Source organism: Myotis myotis, unplaced genomic scaffold (genome assembly GCF_014108235.1).
Source record: "Myotis myotis isolate mMyoMyo1 unplaced genomic scaffold, mMyoMyo1.p scaffold_m19_p_8, whole genome shotgun sequence".
NCBI lineage: Eukaryota > Metazoa > Chordata > Mammalia > Chiroptera > Vespertilionidae > Myotis > Myotis myotis.
Window position 1 is genome coordinate 43,769,447 of NW_023416390.1, and position 20,591 is coordinate 43,790,037.

Below are 20,591 nucleotides of genomic sequence, written 5' to 3' on the forward strand. Positions count from 1 at the left end.
TTCAGACTTCTCAAGAAACTTTCTAGGGATTGTCTTGCCTTCTTAAAGATCAGATTTGTTAGCATGAAATTTCTTAATGGGTTCATGTCCGATGCTAGCAGAGCCACACCTTCCCACACCAAAATGCTGCTACTGGGGCTTGCAGGCAGAACGTATGACCAGCAGTATTAAACCTCAGTGATGCTTTACTGATGAGAAGCCAGACCAAACTGATTCTCCTTCTCCTTCTCTGAGTCCCCCATCTCTCCCACATATTTGTATTTGCATCTCTTTCTACTGCCTCTTCACACGGTCTCCTACATCTGTACTCAAACAGAGGGAGGGGAAATGGACTTGAAGAGCAGATGTTCACCTTATGGTCTTTGTGGCTCCCTGGATACATTCTCTTCCATTGAAGTGTTTCTCATTTCCTGTCTTTGATTGTTCAGGATGCATGAGGACTAAGATCTGTACCTGACTGCTCTTCTCTCCTGATGTTAGGAAAACCAGTTATACTGGAATCCCCCAAATGTGATGGGGGGATATTTGGAAGTACAGTTCTGACTACCTGTAAGAAATAAGTGCCAGCAGTAAAAATCTTGATATTTTTGTGATAAGTAGTTAAATAAGTATAGTGACTTTCTTTGAACATCTTTGAAACTGTACTCCAAGAAAATGAGGACCAAGACTAAAAAAAACAACACCTTTGAATATGCCTAGCAGAATGTGTAGGACAAATAGGCCTCAACAAATATATATTAAATTAATTAATGATTAAAATATTTCATTTAAAATATAAATGTTTGGTAATATTAATTTGATATTTATTCTTTTCAGATACAGATGAATATAGACCTCCTGTTTGGAAATCTTACTGTAAGTATACTAATAATTTTAAATTGGGTGGATTATAGTGCTCTATAAGTAATATAAAAATACTAGGATCATTAGATATGAAGTCATTCCATTTTGTACCTGTTATTGAAAAATTAATTCACAACAGGATTTTGAAATGGCAGAAGTAATTGTGGGGAAGTAGGAGTGTTTCTACAGCCTGTACATGGTTTGCACGTGTGGAACGCATCTCATCCTTCTGAGCCTGCACAGAATTCCATATCATGGAACCTGGGACTGCTTGTTGACAATGGCTGATAAACTAATGCAAGGAGAAGCTAGCTAAGAATTCACGCCGTTTAATTATTTATTCTCAGATTTTGATTCTTTAGAGGAAGAAGGACTCTATTAATGATGTTAAATCAGGAAGCTATCTTGACAAAAAGAATGGATAAAAAGTGGCAAAAGAAAAGCAGTCTTTCTTTTTCTTTTTTAGAAATTGTCTCCCCAATATAAAAGAGGCATTTGAGTTCTGTATTGCTCTCTAAACTTTGCATTAGAATAAAAATTTCTTCAAGGCTAGGTTCTTAGTCTTTTATTTTCTCTTATTTCCTAGAAAATACTGTTTCATCAAGTAAAAGTTATTTTTAAAAAGTAGAAATAAGGTTAAATATAATCAACGTAGTTTTTAAAAAATCCATGAATGCACTATTGCAAAAACCAGTACTATAAGCTTTTGTTTATTGTCAGTAGAGTTGAATAAGCAGCCTAAGAAACCTTTCCTTTAAATATAGATTATTAACATCTTGTCGATGTTGAGTTATTCTAACTTTTGATATTGGTATATTTCTGAAATTTGCTGACTGAAGGAGCAGCAATTCAGTTTCTTATTGGTTTTATATTCCCAGAACAATGGAGAGTTTTATTTTAATAGGTTGTTACTTTGGGCTAATTATAGTAAGCATAATATGAACAATTTCTGAAATATTGCCATACATGCATTTTCCCCTACCCCTGCTGGTGTCTTTGGTTTCTGGAGAGTGTAGAATGTATAAAAATGACTAATGTTCTTTAATCTCCTAAAGATTTTGTCTCATAATCTCATTGGCAGAAGCTTATTTAAAATTATTTTCTGCAACTTTTGGTTTTCAATTTATCTTTGTTTCCTTGTTTTGACTTGTGCCTTACACATTTTTTTATGTAAGAGCATTTATGTAGCCTCGGACTGGTATTGAGTCGTGGTGGTGATTTTGTTCCCCCTAAAGAATATTGACTACTCTGTGTAGTATATGCACTGTGTATTTTTTTCTATCTTCTTATGTCCTACCATAGCCACCATTTGTCTTTAAAAATGGCATATTTCTTTTTTGGGGGTTAAGAATACTGCTACTGAATTTTACAGGTTTTTTTTAGTGACTTCAATGCCTGGGCTTCCCCCTCCATCATTTTAATAGTAGAAAAAGGGAAGAAATTATTAGAGTAGACTTTATCTCCTGGCCATCAAATGAAAAAACTTCATTCCATTTCAAGGAAATGTTATGATTAAACTGTGTTAAAGCCAAGTGGAAAAGCCCATTTTAAAAATAGGTCAGACCTATATATATTTATATATATTTATACATATATATACGTATATCTATCTATCTATCTATCTTTTTTTTAAAATATATTTTATTGATTTTTTACAGAGAGGAAGGGAGAGGGATAGAGAGTCAGAAACATTGATGAGAGAGAAACATCGATCAGCTGCCTCCTGCACACCCCCCATTGGGGATGTGCCCACAACCAAGGCACATGCCCCTGACCGGAATCGAACCCGGGACCTTTCAGTCCACAGGCCGACGCTCTATCCGCTGAGCCAAACCGGTTACGGCTATATCTATCTATCTTGGTTAGAGTTGATAATTGACAATAAATTCCACGACAGTATTCGGCACTGACAAACCATAATGCATTCATCATTTGGGATGTGAATTAAATTTTTGTAATTAAAAAAAAGTCTCAAAATGTTAATAAAATCTAAATGGATTAGATTTTTAAAAAATGAGTTATGTCAGTCAATGTTAGCAAAGCAGAAACTATTCAAAGTGTTCTGGTTGTTAAGTTCTAGTCTGTATTACCTTTGTAAAACCAAAGGGTTCAGTTAAATCTTAATGTCAGAAGTTGCAACTTGGTTTTTTGTTTTTTTTTGTTTTTTTTTTATTACTTTCTGTCTTTAGCACAATGGGGTTTGTATAGCTCTTCACAGTGAGATTCTCTAAGAAACATTTTTACTGTGATTTTGTAAGAAACTTATTTTACCTATGCCTGTTCCACTTCCCAGTGTGGTTTAGTTAAGCTTGTGAAAATGTAATTTTAAAGCCTTACAAATACAAACCAATGGGAAAATAGAATTAGCAAGAAGTCTAAGTTGATGATTCTCCTTAAAAAAAAAAAATACAGTTTTATTGCTTATTGATAGGTATTGCTTGAATTAAACCAGGGACCTAACATGCAAAAAATGGGGCAAGCGAGCCAAGTGGGGACTGTGAGAACGTAGAGCATGAATGGCCTGTCTGTAGCGAGAGGCCCATCGTTAGCGTTCCTTTACTGTGGTCATTCACCCAAAACTCTAAAGAGAAGCTGGAATTCTCTTTTGCTTTATTGTTGGAGTTAAAGCTCTTAATTTTTAAGTGTTAAAAATAAATTTAAGCCAGATGCATGTGAGCTGATTTTGACTTCAAGTTACCAACTTGTGATCTTGGAACTTCATTAAAAATGTATTGCTTCTAGGTATTGAGAAATTCACTAGTAAGTATTTAAGCATTGAAGTTCTAAGGTGATTGAAAAATGTTAAGTACTTTAATCATGTATCTCCTCATTTAATAATTTAGCTATTAATTTTTGGTGAATCAGTTAATGATTATACAATTTAAATTTCAGCTGATTCCAGTTTAAATTACCCCCAAATTTTAAATTTAAAAGGGCCTGAATTAGTCTTTATTACTGTGTACAGTTTTTAAGTGCTTCTTTTGATACGTGTCTCCTGAATTCAAATTCATGTTATATTCAGTTATACAGTATCCAAATAAATAACATATTTATTTAAAATGAGTCTTAAGGATAGACTAACCATAGGTAGCAAATGAGGAGGTATTTGTCTAAAACTTGCTTTTCTCCATGAATGGAGCTATACCCTTTAAAACTAATAAAAATGAAGATTGAGATTCTAACGTGCCAATATTGTCACTCCTGTTTTTTCATACTGGCTCATGCTAATGCTTGGTTACTGAATAGGTAAATATTACCAGTGATAACCAGATACTACAGTATTCGTTTGTTGAGTTAAAAATCAATGCTTTACTTTGTCCTTCTTGACTACTGCTCAAGTCTCATAAGTGAGTTTTCATAGGTGGCAGTACTTTCCAAAGCATTTTTTTTTACAAAGGAAAACAACTGATCTTTTGAGAATTACTGATCAAAACAGAACTGTGAACTGAATTTTCACATCTAAGAGTTATAGTTACCAGTGTGGAGGAACGGGCCTGAAGAGTCCTCCCTCTTTGGCCAATCATGTTTTGGCTTCTCTCAGGAGGATGGCGACTTAGAAATATCTGGGTGACGCGCATGTACACGTCTATCAGGGCCAGGCAGGTCTGGCTCCAGCGCTCGCTCTTCCCTTCGCCACCTCAGAATTCCTCCCTTCATATCATCTTTTTAACCCACAAAAATTTATTCACAGGAGTATTTTTGAAGAAGGAACTCACACAGTGAAGTATGGGCACCCCAAACTGTTTTAAGGTGCTGTCTTTCTTAGGGGTTTTTGCAACCAGGAAGAAAAGGCACAAGAATACATTTCCATGAGTAGAATTTCAGTCATTACTAACGAGGAGGGGCTTTGTTTATGTTTTGATTTTTAAACAGTAAAGCTGTGTCTTCTCTGTGCCTTTTCAGTGATAGCATTACCGTGGTCTGTTTGGGTGATGAACTCAAGATGCATTCTGGTGATCAAATAGTACTCCAAAGAAGTTTTGGTATTACTGTCAGTCACCTACAGACAGTCATAACTAATCTTTGTTGAGTGTTTACTTTGTGTCAAGGACTGTTTTGTCTAACATATAGTAAGTTATTTAATCCTTTCAGTATTCTGTGAAGTAGAAACTATTTTTATCCCCTTTTACAAATGAGGAAAACTGAAGCACAGAATGCAGTGTTAGTGGCAGAGCCGTGTTCAGGCAACCCCCAGATGGCCTGGTCCAGGAGTTCACATTCTTAGACACAATGTTATATCGCCTTCACATAGCAATACAGGACAGTGGTATGTGTCTGTTCTCAGTATATATATTGTATGTAATAGACACTCATACATACATGTAGTCTAGTCATATGCGTGTGTATATATAGTCTAATTGTATATACTTATATATGTTTCTGTATATGAATCAATTCAATCAGAGGTGAAGCATATATAATTGAAATCTGAGTCTTTATTATCTGACAATACCAGATGTCTGAGTAGTGTAATGTTATGGTGACAAAATCTGTATGTATTTAAATACAACATTAACTTCAATTGAATATGATTATATATGTTGAAATCAAAAATAAATTCCTTTCAAGTGATAAATTTAAACATATATAAACACTTTCTCTAATAACCACACATTCTATTCATTCTTTTTTTTTAATTTCAAATAAAAAAAGCCAAGACAGTCTAGATCATGGTATTGGTATAATTCTCACTGATCCATTGTTAAATACTCTAAAAAATTATTCTCTCTTTGGCAAATTATTTCAGTGCCCGATTTATTTATTTATTTATTTGCTTCATTTGCCCAAATTGAATAAGTGGCAGTAACTTTGGCTCAGAAATTTTGTTTAAAGGGAGATTATAAAAAAATAAAAATTTTAAAAAAAGTATGGGAGATTATATTTGAAGAGAGAGGTTTGCATAAAAATAGGAGAGAAAAATGGCATATCTAGCCTTTAAATTCTAGTTTTAATTTCAAGTTTGATATTTAATAATGTACTTAAAAATACATAACCATTATTGGTTTGTATCAGAGAAAAGCTTTAAGTAATGCAGTCACACACACCAAAAAAAAAAAAATGGGGAAAATAAATGATTCAGATTATGGAGAGCAGACCCAGGTATCCAGTACTGATTTGTTACAAGGCAGAAAGACAGTTTTGTGTTTGTTCCTGAGCTTTCCCTAAATTCAGTCAAGTTTACTTTATTTGCTTTGTTTATAAAAAGTAGGACTGTACCACAGTTTACTTGTGAACATAAAAAAGCAGTTTGAGATTCCTAAAATAGTCAGAAGTTATGCATAAGAGAAATGACATCTTTCACTTTCTTCCTTGTAGTGTACCAGCTGCAACAGGAGGCTCCCCACCCTAGAAGAGTCACCTGTACTAATGAGGTGGGTGTAATGAAACTGTTACAATGAAATGTTTTTCATTTATTTGTTTCCCAGACTTTGACCTTCTTCATCGGCTTGGTTATTTGTGGGATTAACCACTTACAGTAGTTGGCACCATAGCATTGCAACTTGAATGCATTTTTCTTAACATTCTTTTCACTTGAAATAACTGTCACTGTTTAAGGGACGGTCTGGGAACACAGTATAGAATATGACAGTATAGTTGTCAGTGATGTTAATCTTTTTTGTTCCTACATTCTTCTTCCACTTTTTGTTTTATTCTTTGCTTTTAAAACAGTTTGAAGGCATTATGGAAGTATTATTAATTTTTCCATTAAAAAGATGTAAGTCATGATGTAAAAAATAAGCAAAGACATAGTTCACAAAAAAATAGGACATATGACAATATATAGGAAAAGATGTTCAATTTCATTAATAATAGAAATGCAAATTAAAATACATAGACCATTGTCGCCTTTCAGAATAGCAGAAGTTCAAAAGCTTAGAGCAGTGGTTCTCAACCTTCTGGCCCTTTAAATACAGTTCCTCATGTTGTGACCCAACCATAAAATTATTTTCGTTGCTACTTCATAACTGTAATGTTGCTACTGTTATGAATCGTAATGTAAATATCTGCTATGCAGGATGGTCTTAGGCAACCCCTGTGAAAGGGTCGTTCAACCGCCAAAGGGGTCGCGACCCACAGGTTGAGAACCGCTGGCTTAGAGTATACTTGGTTGGTAAGCATGTAAGGACACAGACACTTATATATTGCTAATGGGAATGTGCCATGCTACAATTCTATGAGAATTTTGTAATGTCTAACAAAATAAACTTCACTTAACCTTTGAACTAGTCCAAGTTATAGGGATTTACCCTGATGAATTACCTATACAAATATGGAATAACATATGCTAAAGTTTTTAGTGTAGGACTGTTTATAGTAGAGTATTAGAAAAAAACCCTAAATGTCTATAAGGAAGATTTCTATGAGATGATATGAAATGATATAAAATGCATATACAGTATAGTAAGTATGGTCCCTTTTTAGTAATAAAGAAAATAACTCTGCCTGTGTTGCTCAATGGTTGTGCATCAACCTATGAACCAGGAGGTCACGGTTCAATTCCCAGTCAGAGCATATGCCTGGGTAGCAGGCTTGATCTCCAGTGGAGCATGCAGGAGGCAGCCAATCAATGATTCTCTCTCATCACTCTAGCTTCTATATCTCCCTCTCTCTTCCTCTCTGAAATCAATAAAAGAAAAGAAAAAAATAAAGGTTATTTTTGCAAAAGAGAAACACAGAAAGGATTAGCAAGAGATTGGTAAAGTGTTTATCCATAAGGAGTGGCCGAGGAGCAGTGTTGAGGGTGTACGGATGGGAGTGAGACTTCTCTGAGGACGTGTTTTTATATAACCATTATTATAACCATTCAAAAGTTGTGACTTTTGAACTATGCAAATGTTTCACATATTCAAGCAACAGATTTAAATAAAAATGGTAAGATGATCAGAACTGAACATACAGTAAATGAACCTACGCTTCCAGAACATTTCTTAAATGAACCAGGCAAATACTCTTTTTCAGTCTACCCCGGTACAGATTCCTTAGGATCTTTTCTGCTGGGCCTTTCTCTATCTCATAGCCAGCACAAGCTGCCATGAAAGGCTAGGGAAGATTAGCTGGTGAGGTTATGGCCCCAGTGGGGAACAAAGGGGCAAAATTATGTCGAGATGTTAACAGCAGGGGAATGTGGAGTAACCAGGAAGGAAAGTCACAGTCTCTTCTGACATATTGTGGCATTAAGGTCTTAGATGTTTTATTTTACTTTTTGGATAAAGTGATGTAAATATTTTTTCAGATTTTTAAAGTCCTAGAAATAAAAGATAATTTAGTTCAACTCTTTTTACATATAAAGTGTTTTGTAGATAAGAAACAGGCCTGAGAGTCAGTTAGTCTGCTGGTAGAACTGGAACTCCAGACTCTGATTTTTCTTTTGCTTAATATTTGCTTTAATTTGTCACTTACACAAAATGTTGAGTAATGTTTTGAACATTTGCATTATCACAAGTATCTTTCTTTTTTATTTTTCCAATAGGTAGAAAACAGACCAAAATATTATGGAAGAGAGTAAGTATGGATTATCAGAAAACATTTTATAGATTGGAATATGTAAGAGAGATGATTAAATGGGTGCTTTTAGTAAAAATGAAGGAGGTATTCAAGTTTGGATGAGTGAAATTATTTTTCTGATTATAAATGTAATTATTCTAATTGGTGAAGAAAGTAGCATGGGGAAATGTATGCAAGAATGTTAAAATAAAGCCATGTAAGTAAATAAATAGTTCTAGATGTATATGAGGGAAACATTTATATTTGTGTGTACATGTATATATTAAGCATATAGATATATACACACATGTGTGTGTTGGGATATGGGTTGTTTAGTCTATATTTATACTTTTCTTTATTTTTTAATTTTCTTCTAAAATTTCTATAAGTAAATATATGCCACCTAGAAATAACTGTTGGCAGTTTGAAGTATTACCTTCTAAAGATCTATTTTTCTAATTGATTTTACAAAATGGAGATATACTTACAATTTTTGTAGCCTGATTTTTTCATTTAATATTAATAATGAACATTTTTCTGTTTTATGAAAAATGTTATAAATCAGGCAGTCAGACATCCCTCTTGCAATCTGGGACTGCTGGCTCCTAACTGCTCACCTGCCTGCCTGCCTGATCGCCCCTAACTGCCTCTGCCTGCCTGCCTGATTGCCCCTAACCTTTCTGCTTGCCTACCTGATTGCCCCTAACCTCTCTGCCGACTGTCGGTTTAGGCCCAATCCTTGTGGGATATCCCCCAAGGGGTCCCCGATTGGAGAGGGTGCAGGCTAGGCTGAGGGACACTAGTTAAAATATATTATTACAAATTATTCCAAAATCAAGAAATTGTTGTTTTGTTTTACTAGTAAAAACTGCAAAGTTTTAGTGCAGCGATAACTCAGTTCTGTTATTTTGAGTTACTAAAAGGACATAATGTACTTTGTAATTTGTAAATCCCATATGAATGTAAGGTGATTTTATATCTTTAATATTAATCATCAGTCACCATTGGCATATTTTTTTCAGTGTTTTAGCTCTGAGTGTTATAGATGAATCTGTGTTTGTGTAAAGAGTGTGTTTCTTCTTCTTCCTTTTTTCTCTGTTAATCAAAAATAGGTTTTAGCAGGGAGTGAAAGCAAGTATTACAGTTCATTGCTTTTGGCTTGAGAACCAGTGATGCAGATTATGCACATTATTGGACAATCATGCCAATTAAGGGCAACCCAGGGTCCTGGAAAATTGCCAACATAGACTCTGAGCCAAAATTTCGAGAAATGTTATTAGTTTGAAGAAAGGAAATGGGACACATTTCTGTATATTTTTCATCATGTCCATATGGTCAGACCGGCTACATAAGAAGGGCATGTTTTCTCAAGAGAGGTGGTTGGTCTTCCTTTGGATGGATGTGGAATTTGATTTTGTGATTAAATGGATTGGGTAGTGACTTTGGTTCTGTTTTTATCACCACAGAGAAGCTGGCCAGGGGCCAGGCCCAGGGAAACACAAGCATAGTTAAACTCGGTTGAGTTTATAATCCCCTTTGATTTTATGGCAGTACTTGGTCTAGAAAACAACAGGGAAAGGTGGGGGTTTTGTTTTGTCCTGTTTCATTGAGAAAGGCGGAAGACATGCCGTTTCTGAAATGACTTTGTTTCTCAGGTTCCACGGCAGGATCTCCCGGGAAGCTGCCGACCAGCTCCTGAGTGTGGCTGAGGGGAGCTACCTCATCCGGGAGAGCCAGCGCCAGCCAGGAACCTACACTTTGGCTTTAAGGTTGGTCGAGGACCTGTAATTATAACTATGCTTCATTTAAAGCCCTCTTAATAGAAGGCTTTAAATTTTAAAAGCATCCAGCACTAATTGAATTGGTTCTTGTTTTCTTGGGGCCTAATTACCATTTTAATAGCTTTGAGGCCCTTAAAAAATTCCTCATGAATGGTAGCACTCACTAATTAAGGATTGAAGAACTTTTAAAGCATTTTTATTGTAGCTCTAGCTTTCTTGCATTTCATCGTGGGTTCTCTCCCATCTGTCCTGCTGTGTCAGCTCCTTCTATTTCTTGAATGAGAAAAGGAACTAAGAGGAAAGGTCTTTGTAACTCATAAAATTAAAGCCAGTGTCATTTCTCTTAGCTTGGCTTCTGGCTGAAGCAGATTTTCTTGGGAGCTTTTGGCTCTTTCCTATCAGCTGAACTTTTTCAGCATTTCAGCTGTTTTTAGCTTACAGTACTGTGCCCAGAAACAAACATTTCCATTAACTCTGCAATACAGGGTTATAATATAACTAGAGGTCCGGTGCACAAAAATTTGTGCACTCGGTGGGGAGGGGGGTCCCTCAACCCAGCCTGTGCCCTCTCGCAGTCTGGGACCCCTCGGGAGATAACGACCTGCTGGCTTAGGCCTGCTCCCGGGTGGCAGAGGGCAGGCCCAATCCCTAGGTGCAGCCCCTGGTTGGGCTCAGAGCAGGGCCGATTGGGGAGTTGGGGCACCGCCCCCTGTCATGCACAGAGCAGGGCGATTGGGAGGTTGTGATGCCACCCTCAGTCACGCTCAGGGTAGGGCCGATTGGGGGGTTGGGGCACCGTCCCCTGTCACACTCAAGGCAGGGTCGATGGGGAGGTTGCGGCACCACCCCCTGTCACGCACAGAGCAGGGCCAATCAGGGGGTTGGGGCACTGCCCCCTGTCACTCACAGAGCAGGGCCCATTAGGGGGTTGGGGCTCTGTACCCTGTCACACACAGAGCAGGGCCAATCAGGGGGTTGGGGCGCTGCCCCCTGTCATGCACAGAGCAGGGCCCATCAGGGGGTTGGGGCGCCGCCCTCTATCACCCACAGAGCAGGGCCGATCAGGGGGTTGGGGCACCGCCACTGTCACACTCAGGGCAGGGCTGATGGGGAGGTTATGGCTCTACCCTGTCACACACAGAGCAGGACCCGTGGGGGGGGTGGGGAGGGGCGGGGATTGGGGCGACGCACCCTGTCACACACAGAGCCGCAGGGCGATCAGGGGGTTGGGGAGCTTCCCCCTATCAGGCACAGAGCAGGGCTGATCAGGGGGTTGGGGCGCCTTCCCCTGTCACAAACAGAGCAGGGCGGATAGGGAGGTTGTGGCCCCACCCCCTGTCACACACAGAGCCGCAGGGCAATCAGGGGGTTTGGGCGCTGCCCCGTTACGCTGATCCCGGTGCCAGCAGGCCTCGCAGCTCCGCTGATCCCGGTGCTGGAAGGCATATTACCCTTTTACTATATAGGGTAGAGGCCTGGTGCACGGGTGGGTGCCGGTTGGTTTTCCCTGAAGGGTGTCCTGGATCAGGGTGGGGGTCCCCACTGGGGTGCCTGGCCAGCCTGGGTGAGGGGATGATGGCTCTTTGCAGCTGGTCACATACCCTTCAGGGTGGGGGTCCCCACTGGGGTGCCTGACCAGTCTGGGTGAGGGGCTGAGGGCTGTTTTCAGGCTGGGGGTGACTGAAGCTCCCAACCGCTCCTTTTTTTCTTTTTTTTTATTCTGGGCCAGCTTTAGCTTTGAGGCTTGGCTCCAGCTCTTAGGCCTTAGCTGCTGAAAGTAGGTTTCTGGCATTTGCATACCATGTTGCGATCCTGCTGGCTGAAGCCTGGCGGACTAAAGGAGGTTTCTGGGGTTTTGTTTAGCTTCTATGTTTGTTACATAGTTGCTTAGAGTTGCAGCTCAGAGGCCTGCAGCGGCAGGCGGGAAACATTGCAGTCCTCCATCACTGAAGCAAGCAAGCCTCATGTTAGTTTCAAGCTGCCTGGCTGCCGGCCGCCATCTTGGCTGGCAGTTAATTTGCATATTGCCCTGATTAGCCAATGGGAAGGGTAGCAGTCGTACGCCAATTACCATGTTTCTCTTTTATTAGATAGGATAGCATGCTTATCATTTGGGTTTACCTCATGCCAGGACTCTAACCTCATTTCATCTTCACAACTCCAGGATTTATGGGTTGTTACCTTCTCCAATTTACATATAAGGAAACAGAGGAGCTAGAGGCTGAGGAACTTGGCCAAGGTCATACATTTAATAATTCATGTAGCTGCTATTTGAGCCCATACAGTCTGGCTTCTGCGCCTGTTCTGTTAATCTAGTCTACATTGCTGCCTCTACAAAGGCTTGGAATAATTATCCATTGTCTTTGTCCATTCCTCGTTTATTCATCCATTCTCTGGAAAAGCCTTAAAAATAGAAACTTTCTGCCCTGGCTCAGTGGTTGGAGCATTGGCCCGAGCACCAAAGGGTGATAGTTTTGATTCCCAGCAAGGGAACATAGCTAAATTGCGGGTTTACCACCCTGCGCCACACCCCCCCTACCCCTCCCACCCCCCACCCTCACCCCCCGGCCAGGGAATGTGCAGGAAGCAACTGATCTATGTGTCTCTCACATCAATATTTCTCTCTATCTTCCTCCTCTTCCCTCCTTTACTCCCTCCCTTCCAGTCTCTCTGAAAAGCAATGGAAAAAAATATCCTCTGGTGAGGATTAAAAATAAAAAAATAAAAAAGGAAACTTTCTAAGAAAGAGGTCAAAGAAATGAAGTTTCTTTCCATGGCCACAAAAGAGAGAATAGAAAGGTTATGTTATTGCTCAGGACTCTAATATGACTTATGCCTGTGTGAGTGATCAGGGATTACTCTTATTCCCACCTATCAGATTTAATATTAATCTTTTTAACAAAAAGAATGATAAAATTCAGTATTATTTCATACTGAATGCCGAATTAATTGCATACTTGGAAAACTGAGCTTGTTATAGGATTTCATGGAAATTTGCTTTTGATGACAAATGATAAAGTGTAAGTCCCCATTAATTATTTAACTATATTGTTTTTTGGGTTTAAATTATGGCATACAGGGGGGAAAATCTGGGCTGGGAATTCAAAAACCTATTTGTTTTGCCACTGAATGAACTAGAAGACTGGCATGGGGCCAACTACAGAATCCTTAAAGTTAGTTTCTTCATCTTTCTGCTCCTAACATTTTATAATTTTAGGATTCTATAATATCACATTTCCAAAAAGTTTGGTCGTCTGAGTATGTGAGGTAAATAAGCCTTGATGTAAAGGCTAGTGGATCTGAATAAGGAAGAAGGAGGTACAGTGAGAGCAGACATAGAAATCTCCCCTTTGTTGCTGTCTTCTTACCTTCCCCCGAGATCACATAGTAAGTTACAAAACTGGAATTTGAACTCAGTTTTGCCTCATTGCAAAGTTTCTGTACCTTCCGTTATGCTGTATTGCCTCTCAGAACATGTTATCAAGCAGTTTTCACTTAATGACATCAGCAGACACTGAAGGGCCAAGGATTTAGTTTGGAAAAAAGTAGCACCCAAACCTTCCAAGCTCTTCCTCATTCCCTCTCCTTCACTCTCTCTCATGCTATGTATGCCTATGTTATCTAATAGTGAGGAGGACTTTTTCTTCTTGCTCATCTCACACAACCAAACCCAACAATTTTTTATTTCTTGAGGTTTTTTTCTCCCTCAAAATTCCCTCTCCTTTTCAACTGCAAGCCCCTTCCTGGACTGGTTCAGTAACTGCCTTAGAAATCTTCCTGTATCCAGTCTTGTCCCTCTCATGTATCTTCCACAGTATTGTAAATGTCAGTCAATCTTAAAATCTGATGCAGTGATCAGCAAGGTTGTAGTGTTGGGTAGGCAAAGGTTTCAAAGATTACACCTCCCCCCATCACTGACATCTCTCCCATACTTGTGGAGGCCTAACCCTAACCCTTCACTGATGATCTTTGTGGTCTTGTGAGGTATTACTCAGGGGATTATGTGTTTTGTATGTGCTGTCACATCACCAGTTTTCTGCACTAAGAAAAGAGGTTCTCATTCCATAGCTGGAAGGTATTCTGCAGTTGAATTTTTCTCGCCTCTTCACCATCTTCTCCCATATTCCATCTCAGCCTGAATTTCAGGCCAGGCCTTGTCTGGCTTTTTTGCCTTTGCCCATGTTGACCTCTTGGTTCAGGAAAAATGACTATTGCTCAGTGAAAGGAAGTATACAGACAGACATTTACATGCAGTGTGTAGTTGAAGATGCTAGGCCAGGCATCAGATAATACCTTATGAAGAATGAGAGGTTTGTTTCAAAGTGACTTTGGGATTTTCTGTATGTTTTTGACAACATTTGGATTAGCTATAGTTTAATGAGATATGGCAAATACAGTTATGTGTAAGCTTAAGACAATTTAAGAAGTTTGATTGAAAACATTTTTTATCATTTTCATAGTTTTAAAACTAATTCTTTAAAAAATATTTGTCATTTAATTTTTATCCCTAAGAAGAAAATATTATATTCACTGTTGTGCATGTGGAGTGACAAATGAAAAGGGATAGAACTAGTGCATGTTTTCTGTGAACTTTTATTAAATGTTAAGTATATACCAAAGAATATCTTATAACAAACATAAAAATTATTAAATATGATTATAACTGTTATGTGCCCAGCATGTATTTTAAGAAACAGCCATTGCCTTTGGAGTCTCCTGTGTGCTGTGTATTCCTCCCCTATTCCCCCTACTTCCTCCTGTTACTCGCACTGGCAGCCTTATCCGATGATCAGTCCCTGGCCTTTCTTTATAAATTTACAACGTATGTTTGTATCCCCACGCAGTGCATGGTTTTGATTTGCTTGTTTTGGACTTAAAGTAAATGGAACATGTAGAATGTATTCTTCATTCTTTTTTCACTCAACGTTATGTTCCTGAGATATATCGTTACTGTAGAACATGGCTATAGTTTATTGATTTTTACTGCTGTATAATAATCCATTGAATAATTATACTATAATTTTAGTTGCTTGACCTTATTGTGTATATTTAACCTCTTTGAGCTTTAGTTTTCTGTTTGTAAAATGAAACCTTTAAGATTCTTTAATTAGCAGCATCCCACTTTCAAGAATCAAATTATCTTACCAGTTGAGAAGCCTTCAGCTCCAAGTGTTATCTGATACTCAGAAGCAAACTCTACCTGCTTAAACAATACATTATTTAAGGTCCTATTTCACATAATGAGAAATTCAGAAATGTATTAGCATGGATGATCAGCATCCCAGTGATATTATGGGGGACTTGTGATCTTTCCATTTCTGGCCATTCACAGCGTCAGCTCCGGTCTAAGGCTGATTTTCCTTGTGGTCAGAGGTGGCTGCAGGGGCAGTCAGAGTTGTGTTCTTCCTTGTATATGCTCCTTACAAGGGAACCTGTTCTCTCGTGCAGTATGCATCCTTCCCGTCAGGTTGATCCAGCCAGCGTTGGTCTCCCTTTCCCAACCCTGGACCAATAACAACCTGCAGGGAAATGCATGTACTGATTGTTTGTCCAACCAATATTGCAGGGTCCTGGACCTGGGAGATGGGGTCAGCTTCTACTGGAAGATAAGGCTTTGGGAGGAGGTCTGGATGAATACATTCTGGTTTTCTTTTCTTGTTTTAAAAGAAGGAAAAAGGTTGGAGTGTGTGTGTGGAGGGGGAGTTGGGGTGGAGAATGTGTACAGTTATATCTATACAGCATAGTAGGTATTCATTAAAGTCATTCCCATGTTAGACTATGAGGATCAATCCATGGTATAATTCTTCAAATGTTTTAGTCTGATCAACTTCTTATTCAAGTAGTATATCCAGTTTTGTAAATAATAAGAAAATGTGGTATGAGTTCCACAGAAAATCAGGTACCTGAAGCCAGGCACCAAAGTTTTATAAATTCTGTTTGGTGATGTTGTTTTGCCTATAGTATTTTCAAAATTTGATTTAAAATCTTTTTCAATCTGACTTAAAATAATTTAATATTTTAAAGATGACACGGAAAGTCTAATTATGTTAATATTTTTAGCACAGTGAAATAAATCCATTGTAGTATTGACTAATATATTCCTTAAAAAATGTATCCCTGGTATGTCACTGACATGTGTCAAGGCCTTTCATGGAAATCAGGGTCTTGGTCTTCATTATTAAATTGGGAAATTAACATAATCTCCCAGATAGCTGCATCATCAAAAATAGCATTTATTGAGCTTCCATATTCTGCCAGGGACTGACTATCCAGATGGGTGAAGGAAGAAGACCTTTAAGCTACTTCCTAAAAGTAGAGCAGAAGTTTGCCAGATAGGAGGATAGGTTGTGATAAAAATTAGCATTTTGGGAAGAAGAAACAGCCAAGGCTGGAATATATAGAACAGCATAGAACATTTGAGGTTCGGGAGTACAGGAAGTGTGCCAGGAAAGCCTGGTATTTCATGCTTGAGAATTTGGACTTTATCTGTGGGACATGGGAGTCAATGAAAGCTTTTTTAGAAGAGAGTGATGATTACATTTATAATTTAGAAAGATCATTGTAGGAGCAATAAGAAGGAATAGAGCCCTGGCCAGTGTTTTTAAGTGGTTAGAGTACTGAAGGGCCCATGCACTGAAGGGTCATGGGTTTGATTACTGGTCAAGGGCACATACCTGGGTTGCAGGTTTGATCCCCACCCCCAGTTGGGGTGCATGCTGGGCAACCAATGGATGTTTCTCACATCAATGTTTCTCTCCTTTCTCTTCCCTCCCTCCCCTCCCCTCCCCTCCCCTCCCCTCCCCTCCCCTCCCCTCCCCTCCCCTCCCCTCCCCTCCCCTCCCCTCCCCTCCCCTCCCCTCCCCTCCCCTCCCCTCCCCTCCCCTCCCCTTCCCCTCTCTCTAGAAAATCAAGAGAAAAATATCCTCAGGTGAGGATTAACAGTAACAAAAAAAAAAAATGAAATGAGAGGGTGGTAGGAACTAAGTTGTAGCAGAATTACTTAGATAATTAATTTAGTAAGCAGTTTTTCTTTGGCTATGGAGAACTGATCTTTTAAAGGGCTTCTAGATATCTTATAGATTTCAAAGGGTTCACTTTGAGGAGAAACGTTAGCTTCAAATTTGGGAATTTCTGTTGATTCATTTTACCTACTCTAAATTGGGAGAAGAACAGGATGACAAGTGCAGGAGTCAGTACTTCCAAACCCTTTATCTGGATATTCCAGGACAGAACTGGACATAGTCCAGGGAATGCTTTACCCACAGTGCTTGCACTTTCCTTAGTTTTAGGATGGCCAACCATCACAAGAAATATTTGGAAAAAATTTAGATAATGGAGAACAATAAGAATTTAAAAACTGAAAAAGCATACTGTAACTCTATGTTTGGATATATTTATTATATTTTTTGTTAAAAATATATTTGTTAAATTCTAAAAATATACATAGCCTAAGTTAATCTGAAAAATAAAATTCATTATCATTATGTATATTATTGTACTACTTACATAAAATTAGGTATCTATTTGGTATACTAGGTATATGTAAGTAGAGAGATGTCTAAAAGAATAATCACCAAAACATTCATAGTGTTCATCTCTGAGTGTGAATTTAAGGTGATTTTTATTTCTTTGTAGCTTTCTGAGTGCCTGATTTGGTGTTTGGTTTTTTTTGTGTGTGTGTGTTTTTTACAATGCATATATAGAATTATTACAGTCAACCAAAGAAAATCAATAGAGCTATCTTCACTCTTTAAGCAAAGTGGAAGATAAAACTTCCTATATCTCTGAAGATCTGACTAAGTGGAATGTATTAACTTATTTAAATAATTGTTCAGAATCGAAGAATTGGTCAGGCTTGGGGGCTGTAGAGAGGTCAGTCATATGTTGATAAACTATACTGCATTTCCCAAAATCATTTGATCATGTGACCCTCTTTCATGGAATCCCTCTGTGGAACACACTTTGAGAAATATTCCATTAAACATTTGATTTGCACAGTTCCTCTTTCTCTGGACTTCCTGCATCAAGCAACCCTCCAATTAAAGGCTTTCCATGTGGTCTACAAGGAGAGAAAACTTAAAATGTATAGGTAGAGTATTAGGGGCCTTTGAGTTATTTCTCATTTTCAAGTTAACAAATTAGAATAAATGCTGGAGTTGAGGGAGAAAAGAAGAGGGGACAAATCTACCAGTTTCTTCTATTTGATAGGTTAAGAGAGACATCCTGCCGGCCAGTGTGGCTTAGTGGTTGAATGTTCACCCATGCACCAGGAGGTCATGGTTTGATTCCCGGTCAGGGCACATGCCCGGGTTTTGGTATCCCCACCAATTAATGATTCTCTTTCGTCAACATTTCTATCTCTCTCTCCCTCTCTGAAATCAATAAAAGAAAAAGAGGCATCCTTCCCATTTTTTTCACACCTCTTTTTGGTAAATAAGTCCCAAAGCCTTTTTACTAAGGTGTTAAATTGATAGATAAAATTTAAGGGCTTATTACCTCATTGATTTTTTTCTTTCTTCTGATTTTTTTTTCCCCTGAACCAGAAAAGATTTACTTTCTATTTAAAGAGTGTTCTGAAACATATACCTATGGCATCCAAGTACCACTTATATGTATTAAAAAATTGCAGGCTTGGCTTTGCATGCTATGAACATTTACTCTTTTTTAAAAAAAACCTTTCTTTTTATTTAGTTATAAATAGCATGTCAATTTACCCATTTAAAGTGTACAATTCAGTGGTTTTTAGAGCATTCAGAAAGTTACGCAACAAAATCCATTTTAGAACATTTAATCACCCTAAAAAGAAACTCGATCCCCATTTGCAGTCACTTCCTATTTCTCCCAACCCTCCTAGCCTCAGGGAACCAGTAGCCTACTTTTGTCTCTTCAGAGTTATGCATCCTGGCTATTTCATATAAATGGAATCATATATATGTGTTCTTTTGTGACTGCCTTCTTTCCCTTAGTATGTTTTTAAGGTTCAGTCGTGTTGCTGAATGTATCACTACTTTACTCCTTTTTATTAATGAATATTTAAATAATGTTCCAACGTTTGCATGTATGCCCATTTTGTTTATCTGTGCATTAGTTGATGGACATTTGGATTGTTTCCACTTTTTGGCTATTATGAATAATGTTGCTATTATGAATAATGCTACTCACAAGTTTTTGTGTGGACATACCTTTTTATTTCCCTTGTAAATATACCTAGGAGTGAAAATGCTGGATCACATTGCAACTTTGTTTGACATTTTGAGGAACTGCCAAGTTTTTTTTCCAAAGCGTTTTTACCCTTTTATAGTCTCACCAGCATTACAGTATGCGATGGTTCCAATTTCTCCTCCTCACCAGCCCATACTATGTCTTGATTTCAACAGTGGATGTGAAGTGGTATCTCATTGTGATTTTGAATTGCACCTTACTCTTGAATGGTACTTCATTTTTCAAATGTTTATGCTCAGTATAATTTTTATATATTGTATCTATTCAGACTTCAGTTTCATCTCAAAAGTATGCATACAGAGCAATGGATTTAAAGCAACAGTAGATGAATCAAAAAGGCTGATTTATTTTTTTTTTGTAATTTAAAGGTACAGCATAAGGCAAATTCCATTGAGCATTTCATTTAGGGTGCAGTTGGGTTTCAAGTACATTTGGGAGCTAATCAATAGGAACTTTGATCTGAGAGAGTTAACTGACTGGTTATCTACCTACTATGCAAAGGGAGTCAAGAATCTGACTTATATACCTACTTAAAGGTGCAGTAGAAAATATACCAGCTTCTCTTAACAGGTCCTGTTACTTGGTAACAAGATACAGCCCTAGAATGCATTGATATGCCTGCTTCCCTGTGAATGATTTGTTACACCCAAATATTTTTTTAGTGAATTTAACCATTTTATAAATATAATAATAGTTAACATTTCTTGAACATTTACTGTATCAGGCACTATGGTAAATACTTTATGTGAATTATCTTTCAGTATTTTCCAATACTTTTTCATATTGTGGCATCCATTGAAAATTATATATAAGGAGGTAAATGCACAAGGTAGATAAAGGCCAAGTATGACTGGCTGAAGGACTTAAGCATCAACCTCTGTAAAGGCTGGACAGGTTTGGTATCTTGTAATCTGTGTCCTCTATTCGTGGCATCTAGGTTGGAAAACTCAGTTTTAGCTGTAACAGAAGCTTATGTTATATAGACTACATTTTCTGCATTTTACAGATAAGACCAAGAATTAATTTGCTTAAGAACAAAGAGCTAAGATATGGAGACTATAAGTTATTAAAATGAAAAACATCCTAAATCATAATAAAACTAGAGACCCGGTGTACGAATTCATGCACGGGTGGGGTCCTTTGGGGTGGCCTGAGGAGATGGGTCCCAGCTCACACCCCCAGCCTCGCAGCTCCGCCTGGCACCTCACCTTGGCCTGGCGCTGCCCCCTTACCTGCTCCACCATCCCATCTGCGGGATGA

General features: G+C 38.2%; 1 protein-coding gene across 2 annotated transcripts in view; it reads left to right on the forward strand.

Annotated features, from left to right (window-relative positions):
* CHN1 (chimerin 1) overlaps positions 1-20,591 on the forward strand; it is a 159,019-nt gene that overhangs the window by 38,149 nt on the left and 100,279 nt on the right. Inside the window, exons 3-6 of one of the 2 annotated variants that reach the window (XM_036320021.1) lie at positions 817-855; positions 6,160-6,215; positions 8,315-8,346; positions 9,984-10,097. In XM_036320021.1, the coding sequence (XP_036175914.1) occupies positions 817-855; positions 6,160-6,215; positions 8,315-8,346; positions 9,984-10,097 (241 nt within the window). The remainder of the gene's footprint in view (positions 1-816; positions 856-6,159; positions 6,216-8,314; positions 8,347-9,983; positions 10,098-20,591) is intronic. The other variant, XM_036320022.1, reaches the window with a different exon arrangement.